Source organism: Cuculus canorus, chromosome 9 (genome assembly GCF_017976375.1).
Source record: "Cuculus canorus isolate bCucCan1 chromosome 9, bCucCan1.pri, whole genome shotgun sequence".
NCBI lineage: Eukaryota > Metazoa > Chordata > Aves > Cuculiformes > Cuculidae > Cuculus > Cuculus canorus.
This window is the reverse complement of record NC_071409.1, coordinates 13160150-13176515: the sequence shown is the minus strand read 5'-3', so window position 1 is coordinate 13176515 and position 16366 is coordinate 13160150. Positions and strand designations below refer to the sequence as shown.

General features: G+C 43.0%; 1 protein-coding gene across 2 annotated transcripts in view; it reads left to right on the top strand.

The window, feature by feature from the left end:
• The window catches only part of CCDC50 (coiled-coil domain containing 50), a 43369-nt gene extending 27702 nt beyond the window's left edge, over window positions 1–15667 (top strand). The window contains exons 6-12 of one of the 2 annotated variants that reach the window (XM_054074367.1): window positions 2469–3173; window positions 5847–5953; window positions 6502–6546; window positions 7001–7105; window positions 8042–8121; window positions 9119–9216; window positions 10233–15667. In XM_054074367.1, the coding sequence (XP_053930342.1) occupies window positions 2469–3173; window positions 5847–5953; window positions 6502–6546; window positions 7001–7105; window positions 8042–8121; window positions 9119–9216; window positions 10233–10252 (1160 nt within the window). In that variant the 3' untranslated portion in view covers window positions 10253–15667. The remainder of the gene's footprint in view (window positions 1–2468; window positions 3174–5846; window positions 5954–6501; window positions 6547–7000; window positions 7106–8041; window positions 8122–9118; window positions 9217–10232) is intronic. The other variant, XM_054074368.1, reaches the window with a different exon arrangement.
• The last annotated feature ends 699 nt before the right edge of the window (window positions 15668–16366 follow it).

The window sequence follows — 16366 nt, the reverse complement described above, 5'->3', positions numbered from 1 at the left end:
GTTTTGTCTGACCCTTCGTGGTAGTGCTGCTCTTCGTCCTCGTTTCTTAAAAACTAGAAAGGACTGAAGTGCATTTTGATGCCAGGTCATCTAGTCCACTGATCTGGAACATCTTAAATACTTAGGTGCCATCTAATCAGGCTTCAGCATCCTCTGTTTGTGTCGTCCTCATTACTTGTGAACTTCAATAAACAAAAACCTTGCTTTGCTTGGATTTTAGTCTGTCTTGAGACTAAAGAAAAGATTATGCACATCCAGGAGGAGTGTGGATAAGGGCTATTGCTCCAGAGGAATCTGAGCTATTAAAAAGTGGAAAAATAAACATTAAGAAAGGCGGAGTTCCTCACAAATGTGTCAGTGCCATGAAAAATATTTCTGTATTCACTCAGTCATTTGCTGCTTGAGAGATTAACACCAGGATCTAAAGAGCGTTTACACAGCACCTGCTGAGGAGTTAATCACCCCAAGATACCCCAAAAGTAAATCTTCTTCTCAAGCTGTCTGGCATGGTTGCATTACCTGCAGCAATCCTTTCTCAGTGCAGCCACGCTTTGCTCTCTCATGATCTGCTCTCTGCTGCTGTTTTTATTGAGCTTTCCTTAATGACAGAATTGAGTTAATTCTTAGACCTTGTTAGTATCACTTAAAAAATGACTCTTGCTTTCAGGCTGTGGTCTCCGTTGTTCAGTAAGTCACTTTGCTTTATTGGATATTTGTTTTCTGTAAATAATAGAATAGAATCATAGAATCACCAGGTTGGAAAGGACCCACTGGATCATCGAGTCTAACCATTCCCTACACTTCCTTAAACCATGTCCCTAAGCATTTCATCAACCCATTCCTTAAACACCTCCAGGGAAGGTGACTTGACCACCTCCCTGGGCAGCCTGTTCCAGTGCCCAAATGACACAAATGATCTAAAACTGAGCAGAAAAACTCAGCAGTCAGCAGGAACTGCTGTGGTTACTCTTGCAGTTCTTGGATTTTTAAAAATATAGCTGTTCTGGATAAGTCATACAGATTTGTTTTCAAGGTGGATTTTCTGTAGGCTATATTTTTGCTGGCTCTGAAAAAGATTTTTCTGAATAGAATGACTTGAAAGGAACATTCAATTTTGTTGGGGCTTTTTCTCTGAAATCTGGATGGCTGTAAGGAAGGCAAGGCTATTTATTAAAATAGAACGCAGTCCATGTGCAGTGAAATCTATTTTAAATATCTTTAGATACTATAAAAAGATGTCTCAGCAGTGGAGAAGGAAAGTCCTACGCTGCTGGGTTGGTTTTTGTTTTTCGTATAGTTCTGTTTCAAATCAGTCTGCTTCAAGGAATTTTTTTTTTTTTTTTTTTTTTTTTCAGAAATAAGCTTTCATTCTGAAAAGCTGCTCTGGACTTAATAGTTCATTCAGTGCAATGATTTTTCTTAGTAAATAAGATGACTGGAAAATAAATTGATCAGCAGATTGTTTACAGGTGGACTGCTGCATCCTTAGAGCTGTGTTGGGTATATTACTGAAACTAAAAGTAAAGAAAATTTCCACCTGCTTTCTGGAAAGCACGGAGGAAACAACCCTGCCAAACTGCCAAGTAAGCAGCTTTTCAGAAAAGCTACATTGCTGAGGTCAGGAGCCTGGGTTGTGTGAAGTCTTATCTTGCCCTTAAATTTCCATAACTCTCTTTGCAGTCAGAGCCTAAACTTTTATTTAAGCAATGAGTAATTGTGGACCCTGAAACTTCTGGGTCTGTGAGAGATATGTGATAATCTATGATGGAAAGTATTTGGATGGTGCAGCTATCAGTCATTTTTTGCTTTTTAAAGAAAAAAAAAAATCTCATCAGACTTTCCTCTTTCTCTTCTGCTTTATGTGGGTCTTTGCCTCCCTGTTAGATGAGGCTTGTTTTTTTCTGATGAAAAACCTTGTGCCTGAAGCCAGGGCAAGGCACAGGCGCTCATAAACTAGGACCCATCCTGACCTTCTGCTTGGCCCCTCCTGGTCTTACTCTCCCCAGTTGCCTCCCAGCCTCACCTGCGATTCACACCCTCTTTTGCAAGCCTTTCTGGGATGGCTCCAGTATCTTGTAGCAGTGATGGCACCAGGAGATGGGTGGCTCTGCTGGCTATTTTTCAGCCTCAGGGACATCAGTGAAAGTCCTTCATCTCCATGTTGGTCCATTTTTGTCTTAGGAGGCACTTAGGAATGCTTTTGAGCTGGATGTGTGCTTTCTGTTCTAACTCCGTTGACTCTCATCCTGCCTCGCTGCTAGCCAGGCCAGCATTTCACTCCATCCCCACTTATGTCCTGCAGGCACTATATCCTCATTATTTTTCCTTCTGATCCCACCGTTCTTTGCCTGCATTTCTAGCTTCTCTTTGCATCAAGCTGCCTCATCTGCAACTAAGTCTGGCCTTGTTGAACTACCATTAACCCCTGCACCACTAACTCGCTCCTTGTTTGTCCTCACATTGCTCAGAGCACCCCTGGGTCGACCCCAGAGAGCAGGTTTCCAGCCCTCGCAGGGCACACAGTGGTCATAAGCGCACACACCGTCGGAGAGAGCACCAAGAAGCGCCCTCGTCTTTGTCCAATGGTGCCTCCGAACACAAGCATTCCCACTCAGAGCATCGTCAGAGGTCTCCTCAACCAAACAAGGCTGTCAGTGGCCATCAGCAGGAGTACAAATTGGCCAGCCAGGGGAGGTCCAGGAGACCTCCCAGCCTTGACCTGGAAAGAGAGGCTGGGCATAGTGCTTGTGACCACAGCAATAGCTGGGAGCCACGGGAAAGGAGAACAGCCAGCAGGGAAAAGGCTTGGAGACCTCTCAGTCTTGACCTGGAGTCAGAGCATGGACTCGCAGACCAGGCACGGCACAACAGAAAGCCAACAAGGCAAGGAAAAGAAAAGCACCTTCCTCTTCTTGAGATGGAACTAGAAGCTGAGCAAGAGACCTGGCATCAGGGTGGCAGCCAGCTGATGCGCCCTGAAAGCCACAAATCCCGTCATCAGGGCTGCTCGTCACAAGGGCCTGTGCACAATGGAAAGTTCCGTGATGTTGAATCTAGAGATGATCATAGGAGGGGAGAGGAGAGAGACTGCAAAAGGGCAGGACACACGAGACCTTCTCCCTCCCCACATGCTGTGACCCGGGGAAAGGTTGGAGAGTACCAGCGACACTCAGGTAACCAAGTAATGGGGAAGGTGTGTTTACGTGTGGGGATGGACAATTTTACACCTCATCCTAGCATCTGAAATCAATGTTGTTTCTTTGAAGATGCTTATCTCCAATATGTTTGCAAAGTGTGCACGGTGAATCCTGCCTGGATTCCTTCCTTATTTAGTGAGATTCTTCCTATCCATTAATAGTTTTGCTGTTTTTATTTGCTGACGTGTCCCATGATGTCAGAGGGGGCGAGTTAGAGAATATTGTTGGGAATGGTGTTCTTGGTATCCTGTATGTTAAAAAATAAATAAATAGAAACAACAACAGAAAAAAAACCAATCCAACACCAACCCCTCAAACTTATATTTTCATGATAAATTTCATGCTGTGGTCCATTTGCATAACTTAAACCACAAAAGCCAAAAAGTAAGTGTTAGGATTACAAGTGTTTTCTTAATTTGGGATGCAGGGCTGTAAGCGAGGGCAGTTTGCTTAACTACTAACAAGCCAGCAATTCCTATCCAGTCCTTACTGAAAACTCTGCTGGCAACATAATCAACTCAAGTAAAGTTCAGTAGTGATGGTAGATGTCCAACTGGGCTCTATTTGTAAGATGGAGTTCTTGTCGATTTCTGTGTAAGTGTACCTGTGTAGTTCTTGTTATTCAATAACACTTGGGACTTTAAAGAGCCAGATCCATTTTTCCACTTTTAAAACTACACTGGAGGTGGGATTAACCTGTCATTTGGTGAAAGTAGGAGTGTAGAGGCTTGGATCTATGTCACAGTGTGGGAAACTTGTGCTTTAAGCCATTTAATTGGTCTTCACTTGGGTAAGATGGGGATGATAATGTGTTTGTCTCTGGAGGTGCTGGGAGAATTATTCTTAATCTCCATCATGCAAAAAATTCTTTGGGGAATTGGAAAGTGTTAATAGAGTTTTTTATAAATAATTAGTTGGTCATGATTGCCCTGATACAATGTGAATCTGAGTGACTGAGTATCCCATCACACTCATAACTGAGTCGAAATAGCCAGCAGCTCACATCCTCTTCCTGTAGGCAGTGGTCATGGTGGGCTTTGCGCTCCTCTCACTATGGGCAGAAGTGACGTGGCAGTAATGTTTTTGTTGTCTTCTGAGCAAACTAGTCAGTCTATGAAGAAAGGTCAGGCTTGGGCTGACCAGCAAACAATTCCTGGAAATCTATTCTTCATAGAGCTAATAGAGTATGGGAGCCTGTCAGCCAGGCTGTTGTTCATTCCAGCATGGTAAAACTGTGTTTACTGTGGCCTTGGAAGCTCTCTGAATAATTTTAACTCTAACCAAGCTGGTGCTTTTTCCCAGAGTTTCTGTGCTAGCCAGAGACTGCAGCTCCTCACAGCGTGGGTTGATCTAACTGGGCTGGGAAAGACCAGGTCATACATTTAACTGTAATGCGCCAGAGCCAAGTTTTTGCTTTTTATGCCAAGTTGGTTTGTAAGAAGGGCATTGATTGCTTAAGATCGTTGATTGTTTGATTCAAACAAAACAGAACACATGAACCTCGACACATCCCCTTTAAAACTTGATGAGGAGGTGGTTCCCTATTCCACATTTTTATTGCAGCTTGACACATGAGGTCTCTGGCACTCTGCAGTTTGAAGTCTTGGGGATACTTGCTGGAGTATGATCAAAGGGTGTTGATAAATGCAAAGAAAGATGTTTGGTTTTATTTTTTTTTTGAGGTCAGATGGTTACTTCCTTTTCTCTCTTTTGTCTTACCTGGTGGGAAGGAAAGTATTTTTAATATATGTGAAAATGGTGTAGCTGGAGGCATGAAAGTTTGGAGCGAAATGTATTTCCTGAGTGTGGTGTGGTAGAGAGACAGATGGATGTCTGGAGTATATGTGTACTGTGGATGTAGAGCAGAAAGCTCATTTAGATGTCTGAACAATACAGTTCAAACTGTAGCTGGAAGAAGGCATTCATTGTACGTGAGTGAAGTCTTGTATTTTAATAACAGGGATACTGTGTGACTCCTTGGATGGCCTGGTGCAAATAGATCATAGAGAGACTTTCAAAATGCAAAATTATATAACACTTGGAGATGATTTATCTTCTAAATAAATAAACAAATAAAACTCTGTACTTGATGCAAGTAGTGAACCTTGTATGAACTTCAGAAAAGTTTACTTGGCTATTTTCTTACTGTGAATTGTAAAATTTATGGGTCAGCCCAAGGAAGAATTTGTCTGAAACTTCATGTGAGTCTATCCCAGGTGGCTTTTGTAGCCCGTGCCACTCCAGCAGCGTGTTCACAGGCTGTGCCATGCCGGTAACAGGGGTTAGACTGCTCTCTACTGCCCAGTTTTGCCAGCATATATGTATCGACGCAGAGTATAGAAAATTGCAAATCCTTTTCTAGCATTCTCTGTCAGCAAAGACTGCTTCAACGGACATGGCCTCTTATGCTGTATAGTTGCGTTTGTTATATGAGACCTGATGTGTCGGATATTTCTGTATGCATAGAGACCCCCCCCTAAGGTGCATGCTACATCTCAGCTAAAGGTACTCTCAAACCAGCTGTCTGGCAGGTACGCTGTTGTGGTTTCTGCTGCTCTTGAACGGGTATTTTGTGGGTCGCTGAGGTGGTAGGGATTTCCTTATGAAAGCATTTGGTTGAGTTGATTGTTTTCTTTTGCAATAATGTAGGCACTAGGTCGAAGGGTACAAAGCAAGTCATGTATGATACACCCCAAAGGGAACAGGAATTGTCTGATGCAGAGATTGCCCGGAAGCTGCAGGAGGAAGAGCTCATGGTAAGTAGAGAGGGTGCATTAGTCAACTCGAAGGAATTAAGGAAGCCAGGAATGACAACTTGAATTTGCAAAGCTTTTATATATGATAGTGACTTTACACACATATATAAACAGTTGACAGCTGGTATCCTGACACTAGAGCCCTATTTTCTGAAATAAATACCCAGTAATTAAATGGTCAAAGCACAATGATATTAAATGAACATTTCCAGGCAGGTAAAGATGGTGTGCAGTCGGTGTGACCAGCCTAGGAGAGGAACAGGCCAGTGCTTGTCTTTGAGAGAGAAGGCAGTAGGGTGGGCAGGTGGATGAGGGCAAAACTCAGCTAAAAAGCTGAAATGACAGTTTAGTGTTGGGTTGTAAGGTAAGTATTGACCTAGCTAAGTATATTTGGAGAGGATGGTAGCATCTTTGTATGGGCATCTACTTGCCCTGACCGGTATGTTAATGTGTATGAATAATTCAGAAGTGTTACTCTTTGTCTCTGTTTTTTTTCTCCCCTGACAACCCTCCTTTTTTGAAGGGTTTTTTTTTGGGTTTTTTTTCAGGCTAATGAGGCAGATCAGAAGGCAGCTCAAGTAGCCCAAGATGAGGTGAGCAAGTCGTCAAATGTTTGTGGTATTCCTTTACTGTGGAAGCTCCCAAACCCTTCTTGTTCCCTCTGACCCTGTAGTTGTTAATTTCTCTCCTTGTAGGCTCTCAGGGCTCCAGTGGGGTTTGTCCCCAGCTGGGTTTCTTGTGTATCCTCAGGCTGGTCAGGCAGGGAGTTGCGCTGCTCAGGGTATCATAGATGCTGCAAGATGAACCCTCGCATTGAAGGAAAAGGAGCAAAAGGGCAGAAAGGCTCTGCAAACATAGTTCTGGCAAATTAGGGATCCACTTGGCATTCTGAATGCAGTCAGTCTTAATTCTGCTCTGTCACTGATCACAAATGAGTGAAATTCTGCCTTTACACCCTTCCCATTCAGTAGTTTAAAGAGTTCAAATAACTCAAACCTACAAGAGCAGTAAAGCTGTCTGACACACTCTCTTTATTTTCCCGTCTAGGAAATTGCCCGACTCTTGATGGCTGAGGAGAAAAAGGCTTTAAAGAAAGGGAAGGAGAGAGAAAGGTCCTCCTTGGAAAAGAGGAGACATGATCAAGACTGGAAGGTATGTCAAGCTACAGGAGGCACCACAAATGAAGTGCTATAATGTTATTCCCATTCCAAGAGGGAGTTGAGGATGTATGGTGAGAGCAAAGGGAATTATGCAAACTTCTGTATCCAAAGAGTCTTGCTGCCTGTTATTCAGCTGCTTCCCAAGCCTTCTAGAACTACCTACTTGGTTAGATGCTCTTTGGCTTCAGTGTCAAGCAAGGTAAAGGCTTGGGCTCTGGCCTTGGAGAGTTGGCACTGGATGTTGCAGCACCTTGTGGCCTCTCTCAGGCAGTGTCAGTTCTCCTAGTGCAGGACTTTGCCTTTGCTGAAGTCCTGACTGTAGTGATAAAAGCAGTAGTAGGTTCTGTTTGTGCACCGCAGGAAAAGAGCAATGCAGCTGCCTCGGTTGTCACTGTGTTTCACAATAAAATTGGCTCCGTAATGAAGGTATTGAGTGTATCAAGCGTAGTTGTTGTATGTCTAATACTCTAGAGGCTTGCCTAGACACTGGCAGGTGATAGGAAACTGATTTCACCGTCTGCACTGGTAAGGTGCTGAAGGGGGTGTTGTGCTAATCTTGGGGCTAGTTAGAGATAGCTCTGTTTTCAGCCTCCTTACTGTGTTTGAGTGGTTGCAGCTGCATGCAGTTGATCCCTCCTGCTCCGCCCAGCCTTGTGCAGTCATTATGCTTTGACCGCATTCGATTCCGCTTCAGGACAAGTCCGCTCAGCACTGTCTCATATTTAGGACAAAAATTGAGTTTGGGTAAGCAAGGCTGAGTTTCATGTAGTGGAAACTAGTCCTGATGCTACTGTTAGCCCTTGTCTGGCTGTTGCTAGTTGGTTGTATAAACTGATGCATGAAACGACTGCATGGAGCTGTGGCAGCCTCAACGCACCTGCTGGTGTCTTGCAAGTTATGCACTGCTTTCTCTTCTTCTTCCCATCAGCATGATGCAAGCGAGTCTACACGTTCAAGGTCAAAAGAAGGGCCTGAAACTCAGCGACACAAAGGTGACAGGTCTTCGAGGTGAGCTTAAACTGGCTAGTAAAAATGGGGAAATGGAGTTGGGAAGCTGCCCAGAAGCTAAGTCTTAAGGAGGAGTTGTGGAGTGAACAGCCTGAACCATTCACTTGGGGCTTGGTAGAGAGCAGAGGTTTTATCATTGAAAAGAGATTGAGGGTAGAGAGCTCATGAAGTTTTTGGTGACCTGCGTCACTGACTGTGCTCATGGCATTTGTCTGTATCAGTCTTCTTGCCTGGCACTGACAGAGATTGATGAGCTTGTGCAGTGACATTTGTTAAAAGGCAGAGAAACACTGAGAGGTTTAAAAAGCTTCTGGGGATGTGAAGCCAAATATCACCTCTGGGCAGGAACAAGTAATCATGATGCATTTGCCCAGATGCTCTCCGGTTAAGGTCTATACACTGCTCCCACTGCTGTATGTAGACACCTCACTGCAAACAATTGTTTTGAGGTACCTCATCCTGCAGCTGTGGGATCATGCTGTAACCCAGCGCTGCTTCTGAATCACTTGGTACCCTGGCCTGATGCTTCTCATGAGAGTCTGAACCCTGGAGGTGACCCTGGTGGCCTTGCTTTCAAAACTAGATGTAAGCCTAAACTTCTAGTTGAATTTGCAAAAAAGAAAACCCAACAAATGAAGTATAGACATTGAAGGTAAACATTGAGAGAGATCTTATCAAAATAGTCTGGGATTAAAACTGGGCAAGCATTTAACACTTTAAAATGTTGCTCTTCTGAGTGAAGTTTGGATCAAATATCATAATGAAAATTCTTTATTTCCTGACAACTTGAAACAATTATCAAATGAACATGGTCCATGAAAAATAGTAAATACTGTGCCTTTCTCACTGTGGGAACAGTAACAGGCTATGCTCGGAGGAGCAGGTGAAAAGCGAGCCAAGCATAGCTTGCATCAAACTGACAAGGACAGCTTTTGCCATGCTGTTATGCCTTTGAGGTTTTCTTCCCTGACACTTGTTTTTTCACTGTGCTTGACAGGTCACAGTCTCTCCTCGATGACTTTGAACACACTCGATACTACACAAGCCAGCCCAGCCCCTTGCGCCAGACTGCCAGACCTGAGCACTCTCCTAAAGGTAGGATTGAGTCCATGGTTGCCCCAGCACTTGGGTTATTGTGGGCTGTTTTCTTCAAATAACCGTCCTGCAGGACGGGATGTTTGAAAGAGGAGTGCTAATAGAGAGGATTAATGGAAATTATTGCCCCAACAGGCAGGTGCTACTACCCAGTGTTGTGTGTTTGGTGAGCACTTTGTAGTCTGAGAAACTAAAAAGTTGAATGGGTTTTTCTTGAGTTTGTCAAACTGCTCTCTACTTGTCCTCTGTAATCTCTTAATGACAAATGACTGTAAATCCAGGCAGCAAATGAAGGAGAAATAACATGAAGACAATGACATGATGGATTTTAGGTGACTCACTAGTATCAAGCAATCCAATACAAGACAAAACCTCAACATCACCTGTCTGGATGGCAAATGGCATGATCAGACAGAATCTTATCCTCAGAACAGGCTTGTTTTGTTCTGTAGCACCTCAGTACTGCTTTGTTGGCTCATTTTCTGAAGTAGCTAGGTACAAGAGTGTGGTTAGGGTTACCTTCCTCAGTTTTTTAAATCCAAATACCATTTGTCTGAGTTATCTGTAGAGTCTCTGGGGGAGGAAAGGGCAGCCAGAGTTTGACTCAGTTGCTCAGGTTTCTTTCAGCTCTACGGATTGTAATTTAAATGTGGACAGTTGACTTACCAAAATTTAAAGCTTGGGAAGTTTTTACGTTCTTCATCACACAGGCTGGAAAGCTGATGGCACTTCATATAGTTTCTAAGCTGTGTATTTGTTCAATTTACTTCAGTGAGATTGTGAAATGTGGCTGCGGTGCCGTTCACAGCCTAGAACAAATGCAAACATCTGCCTGTCTTCTGGATCTGTCCTTCCTTTTGTTTGCATAAAGTAATGGGCGGTTCCCATTTTTGGCATTTGACTTTACCTGGAAGTCCCGCAGACGTCTAGGAGGGCAGGACAAGTAAAAGATGACTGCAGGTAGTATTTTCTTCACAAGGATCTATCCTTATTTGTATTTCTGTTTTGCTTTCCAGGTTCCCGTAGGAAGCAGTAAACTCTGCTAGCCTTTGCTTTGGTACTGACTCTTCTGTAGCAAACATTACTGGAATTGCCAGGCAATTTTTCAATTCCTTACCCAATGGGAGGTACAGCCTCCACTCCCAGGATCTCCTCTTTAAGTGTCATTGTATTAATAAGGAACACTTGTTCGTTTCAGTTTCTTACACCTATGTCATCACTTCAGCAGTGCAGTACAATCTAGCCGCCACTGAGCTGTGTGAATCAACCAGCTGATTTAACAGCTCTCTCTTGTATTGTTTTGAGGCCTTCGTTTACTTTTATTTTTTTATTTTTGCTGGAGCTTTGATAAGATGCACATACAACAGGGAGGAAAATCCAAGAATTTAGTTGGGTTATGGTAGTGCAGCAGAATGTGAGAAGTACGAGTCCTTTCGATATTAGGATGACTTAGCAAGAAGAGTTGTAAGAGTAAATGTGTTTCTTCCTGTGCCAGATAAGACAGCTGAGCCAATCTGACAGAACCATGCTAGCTAGCAGAAAGGAGAGGGCGTCTTCATAACATACACCAGCAAAAGCCAAAACCTGAGACTAGCAAGGAAGAAGTTGCCTGTAGAACAATGTTTCTTAACTAGGGTATTTCTTAACAAGTATTTCTTCCTAGAGTTTCCAGCAATTTGGGTAGAGTGTGTAACCAGTCATTTACCTCTAGGATATAGGATAGAACAGTTAAAAGGAAATAGAATTTCAACTGAAATTAGACTTCGTGTGCATGACTTTTAAGATTTGCCAGATAGTTGATGAAGCTGCGAGCTGTGGATTGGGAAGAATTACACTAACAGATTTAAATGCCTGAAGGGACCTCTGTGGTCACATGCTTTGAGCTTTGGTGTGGTAGAAGCCAGGGATTTTCACTGAAGCCAGGTGGGAACTACGGTAACTCCTAGCCCAATTTCTGATGCACTTGAATACAGTAACTTGTGTCTGAACCTGTATGTGTTTTGGAAACATCTGGGCACTGATCACTGAATCCAAAATCTACATTTACAGGCAACTTTGAGCTAAACAGTGCCAAACAGTCCACAGAATGACTGCCTCCCATTTACGCTGCTCCTGCCCAGCAGCCCAGGCAGACTCCAGTTAGGATAAAATGATTCCTCTCTAGGGCATGGCAAGGTCTGCGAGAATAAGGTGTCTGTATAAATTTCTGTATAGATTTGCTCATGCAGTGTTTTTGTATTTTCTTTTTGATAGCTTTATTTCCCTCCACTCTTTAAAAATAATTCTTCTCATGCTCAAACAAGTAGCATTTTCCTTTGGTCACCTCTTATTTCAATTTGTCTTATTAATTTTTATTTTTTTTTCAGTTTTATTTCAAGTGCATTTTTTAACTCTAAAACCAAGCATCTGGACACTGATTTGGAATCTGTTCATCTGGTACAGGCTAGCTATTCATTGGCAGTCTAGTTCACGGCAACAAAGCGTGACTGCATTGCCTCTGCAGCCCAGCTTTCTTAGTGCCTGGCACTGAGTCTGTCCTAGCATGGAGCTGTGGTTCTGCTGTTGAGTTTGCTGAGAGGGAGACAGAGCCATAGCTGTACTCGCCCTCATCACCTATCTGCCTGGGAGAGGAGCCAGACAGCTCTGTAGAGCTTTGTGGAGCGCTGATAGGAAACTGGAAGAGATCATATCTCTCTGCTCTTGCACTGATGTACAATTCAAATCCCAAGGCAGTGGCTGTTGTCCTTGGTCAGGATACTTACTGAGGCAAATAACTAGTTCAGTTGCAAGAGCAAGTTTAATACCACAGCACAGGTTTAATACCTTGCCTTGACCAACAACTGAAGAAACCCATATCCTACCCCCATGAGTGTGCTGGCAGCAGTTTACCTGTGAAAAAACAGTTAAGCCCCAGTAGACCTCTGCTTCAGGTAAACACTACCTGGAAATGTTATAACATAGAACTTTGTGCATCAGCAGCATCTCATTAGCTGCATACCTTTGCTTCCAGACCATGAGCTTGCTCACATACATGGACCCTTAAGTGACTTGCAGGCGCTTGCTTGCTAGCTGCTTCTTCTCAGGAAATACCCCAGCCAGTGGCTAGATTTTACTGTCCATGCCTTGTTCCCTCTTCTAGTTCCGTCTCTGTCCATTCAGAAGCGTTAACGTATTTTTAAAGGATCTGGAAAAAGAACATCACAGACTGTATTTTTTTTCTTGCTTTAATTTGATAACTTGGGCCAATGTGGCAACCTCATTTGCAATGATTTTATTTTGTAAAAAATTATTTTTGTATTTCATGTAACAGTCACAATTTCTACTGCTGAAAATGCCACTTTATTTCTGTGGGATTTTTCCCTCCATTGTCATCAGAGTATTTATTGTTGTGAAATGGATGCCTGGTGGGGTTTTATGAATGAATAATTTCTGCAAATACTCCAGACCCTGCCACTTGTATAATCTAGTACACTTGTGAAAACTGGATGGGAAAAAAATCCTGCCAAATCAGAAAGGGGTTGTACTTTGTACTCACTGTGAATGGGGAAAAATGGTGACCCTTTTGTACAAGACAAGGGGAAATTGCCAACTAGGAACTGAGCCCTCCCTGGGCCTCTGTAGCTGGTTGTGATGGGCTTCCTTGCACTTGGCTGATGTAACTTTTGTCTTATTCTAATCAGAAAAGTCATGAAGGCCCTGAGCTTGATGACATTTTAAGAACCTTTTAATTCAGGAGGAATGCTTGGGAGTATCCAAGTAGTTAACTTCAATGGGAGTGAGTGGAAATGATACGTGAGAAAACTGGGGCTGATTTTTTTGTTTGGCAGCTGGGTAATGTCTAAAGAACACTTCACCTTGTTGGCTTCATGCAGTCAACAGGTAGGTTAGAGACTTCCTGAAGCAAAGGTTGCAACTGGACTTGTTTGTTTAGTTACCACTCAGAAGGAGATCCCATAGTCCCATTGAAGTCAACAAGGGTTGAGTTAAGACCATGGGTGGGCAGGGAGCCCATTCATCTTGGGGCTCAGCAGCGACAGTTCTGATGGGAGTCAAGAAGATGTAGCTTGTGTGGGCAAGATGCCAAATCAGCATCTTGCATGTGTGTTCCTAAAAAGAGCCACAATGAAGTTGATCTTTTAAAAAGAAACAATCAGAGCAATATTTCCTTTCTATGGCAGAAAAATGTTAAGTAACTTCATTTTTTCCTTGTCTTCTCTTGCCAAGTTTCAGTAGCTTTGCCTATGGTTTTGCTCTGGATTTAATAGCATGTCAGAGCCCATGCTTGGACCTCTGCCCAGGTCACTTAGGCCTTGCATTCCTTTCTGACTCTGTGCATTAACAAGGCAACAGGCACCCTATGGAAAGTTCATCACCATGAAATCCTGGCACTTCCTAATCTCCTTAGTAGGCACAACTCACCAGCAAGAGCTCTCGCCACCTCCTCACCTCCGTCCGAAGCACAATGGTCTGCAGAAGAGAGGTCAGGCGGACCCGAGTGATCGTGCCTTACGTGCAGGGATACTCGATGTCTTCAGCAGGCTGATCTGAGTCACCTTGCTATGAAACAATGTCTTAATGTGGACTGTACAGCTTTCTGCCAGTGAAAAGCAGTTGTTGTCACATGGATAGATCCAACAGGTTAATCTCATCTTTTTTTAAAGAACTTCATGGGTTTGAACTTAGTGGGAGTGGGAAAATACCAGCTCTTAGGGGATGGATGATGTCTCATCATTGAATTTCTCCTCTTGGGGAAGAAGGACGGAAGTTACTAATGCTGCAGTCTGCTTCACTTTATAAAAGGGATCTTGTATGTACAGTATTTTTATATCTCTGCATTCCCACCTGTCAGGATTTGAATCAGGATTAATAATATTCTCTTACTTAGGGAAAAAAAATTTTTATTTTTACAGGGCTAGACTGTTTTGCATTTTTATTTTGTGTCAAATTGCAGCAACTGTTACATTCTAGTGTTTTCATTCAGTTTATTGCTATTGATCAATGTGTGTATTATATATTTTTATTATCAAGGTTTTTATTTTAAATCATATTAACCTGTATGCAAACTAACTGTGGATTGCTAATTTATGTATAAGGGGAGCACTTGGAGACAGTGTGAGGATTCCCCTACTTAGTTTACACTTGTAACCTAGTACAGCCAGTCCATGAAACTCATTGCTTCTTACACAGAATGATCTCCTGGGTGTCTGTCACCCCAAGCAATGCTCCTGCCATTCCTCCAGGCAGCACTGACGCTGTAAGGCTGTGAGAGATGCAGTAGGAAATGAAGCATAGCTCATAGCATGGACTGATGGGTAACTGAGCTCTTTGCTGTCCTGCTCCTGGCAGTGATGCCAGAGAGGGTGCTGCAGCAGGAATCCCCATTGGGGGTGACTTTGAGTGTTACTTTGCCCTGCATCTGTGGATATAGGGAGAGTTTTGGTTTTGCCTCACTCTCTCAAGAAGCTCATTGCTTACTTTGCATTTGCTTTGGGAGGTGGTTGTGGGATATAGCATTGACACACAGCAGTGGGTACTACAGACAGCTTATCTCCTTTCTCTTTTGTTTGTTTTTGATTGTTTGTTTTGTTTTGGGTTTTGTTTTTGGTTTGTGTGGGTTTTTTTTTTGTTATTGTTGTTGAGGAGGACAGGCATAAACCTACCGAGATCCCAGTCTACTAAACTTTTTAAAATATGTGCCGTAGCAGGCTTCTGGCCGTGCGGTACTGCTGTGGATGCTCTGGCTGTGTTGTACACAAGTGCTGCTCAGACAAGTGCTGCCCAGGACGGGTGGCAGGATGCAGGTTTTGTGTTGAGAAGCTACACTGCCCTCAGCTTCTGGGCTGGAGATGCCATCAACCACTTCCTCCCTGTGAAGAGGACAGGGCAAAGCTCAGCTGTGCAGTTTGGTCTCTTCCGGGAGAGTCCCAGAGAGGACAGTGGCACACACAAGTGAGTATTTTCTACTTCATGGTAAACAGGTTCCACTGTATCAGTGTTCACTCTAAGTAGACTCCACGGTGTGTCTCCAGCTGCATCTGTGCACTGCAATACAGTTAACTATAACAGAAATAACTGCAGTTGTCTCATTTAGCTCTTCAGGATAAACTTCAGCCTGTTGAATCTAAATATTAGCCATGCAATGAGATAGATCTGTAAGAAGGTTTAAATTCCTCAGAGCTGCAAGTGTACCCTGCATTGCAACAGCTAATCCTTAAATATACATTGTGCACTGACAATAATCTGTCTATGCAAGCCTAGCTATTTTCTTTTTTTTTGACTGTTCACTCTATAATTTTATCAGGTTTGGCATAGAACTTCTGAATGACATTTAACCAAAGTATCATGTCTCTGTGTGTATAGCATGTTTTGCTTCATACTCCTGAATTCTCATTGAATGTAAAGGGAACATTGCCTTGCCCCATGTTGTTCAATAAACCGCTGTATTTTGTTATCCATCACATCCTTCTATCTTTCTGTGTGCTTTTCTGGAAACACTCAAGTGGGGTTACACAAGAGCAGGAGAAGACAGCACTTCATTCCACCCTTGGCTCCTGGAGCTCAGCCACTTCCAATAATTATGTTCTTCCAATGTAATGGATGTAGCAAACCAACAAATTTATATTTAATTTGATTATTTTGTGATCAGAGAGATGGGGAAAAAAAGCAGTTTAGTGTCTTGGAAAGGATCTGTACTGTTTCATCCCCTGAGATTATGATACTGGAAAATAAAGTAGTGTAATTATTTGCAAGGGTAGGATACTTTTTTCTTTTTTGTTAACATAGCTTTTTAGTTTGCAAAAAGCTTGCTTGAAGCTCCCAAAGAATAACTCTCACCTACAATAATGGGACAGAAGGCAAGGCTGCAACATTGAAAATGCCCTGTGACTGACATCTTCAAAGGTATCAGCTGAGGATGCAGACACACGCAGCTCAAGTATGAGCAGACATGAAGCCATTTACATCATGAATTTGGTTGTTGGTGGAACATGCTAAAGTAAAGGGGAGGTTACTAAATATAAAGTCCACATCTTAAGTCCAAACTGTAAACCTTTCTTAAATCTTTACTTACTCATTTCCCCCTGCTTGCCAAGTATAACCACTGTCCATTGGAGCAGAGTCCTTTCACACTGCTGCTCATTGCACGAGGCTG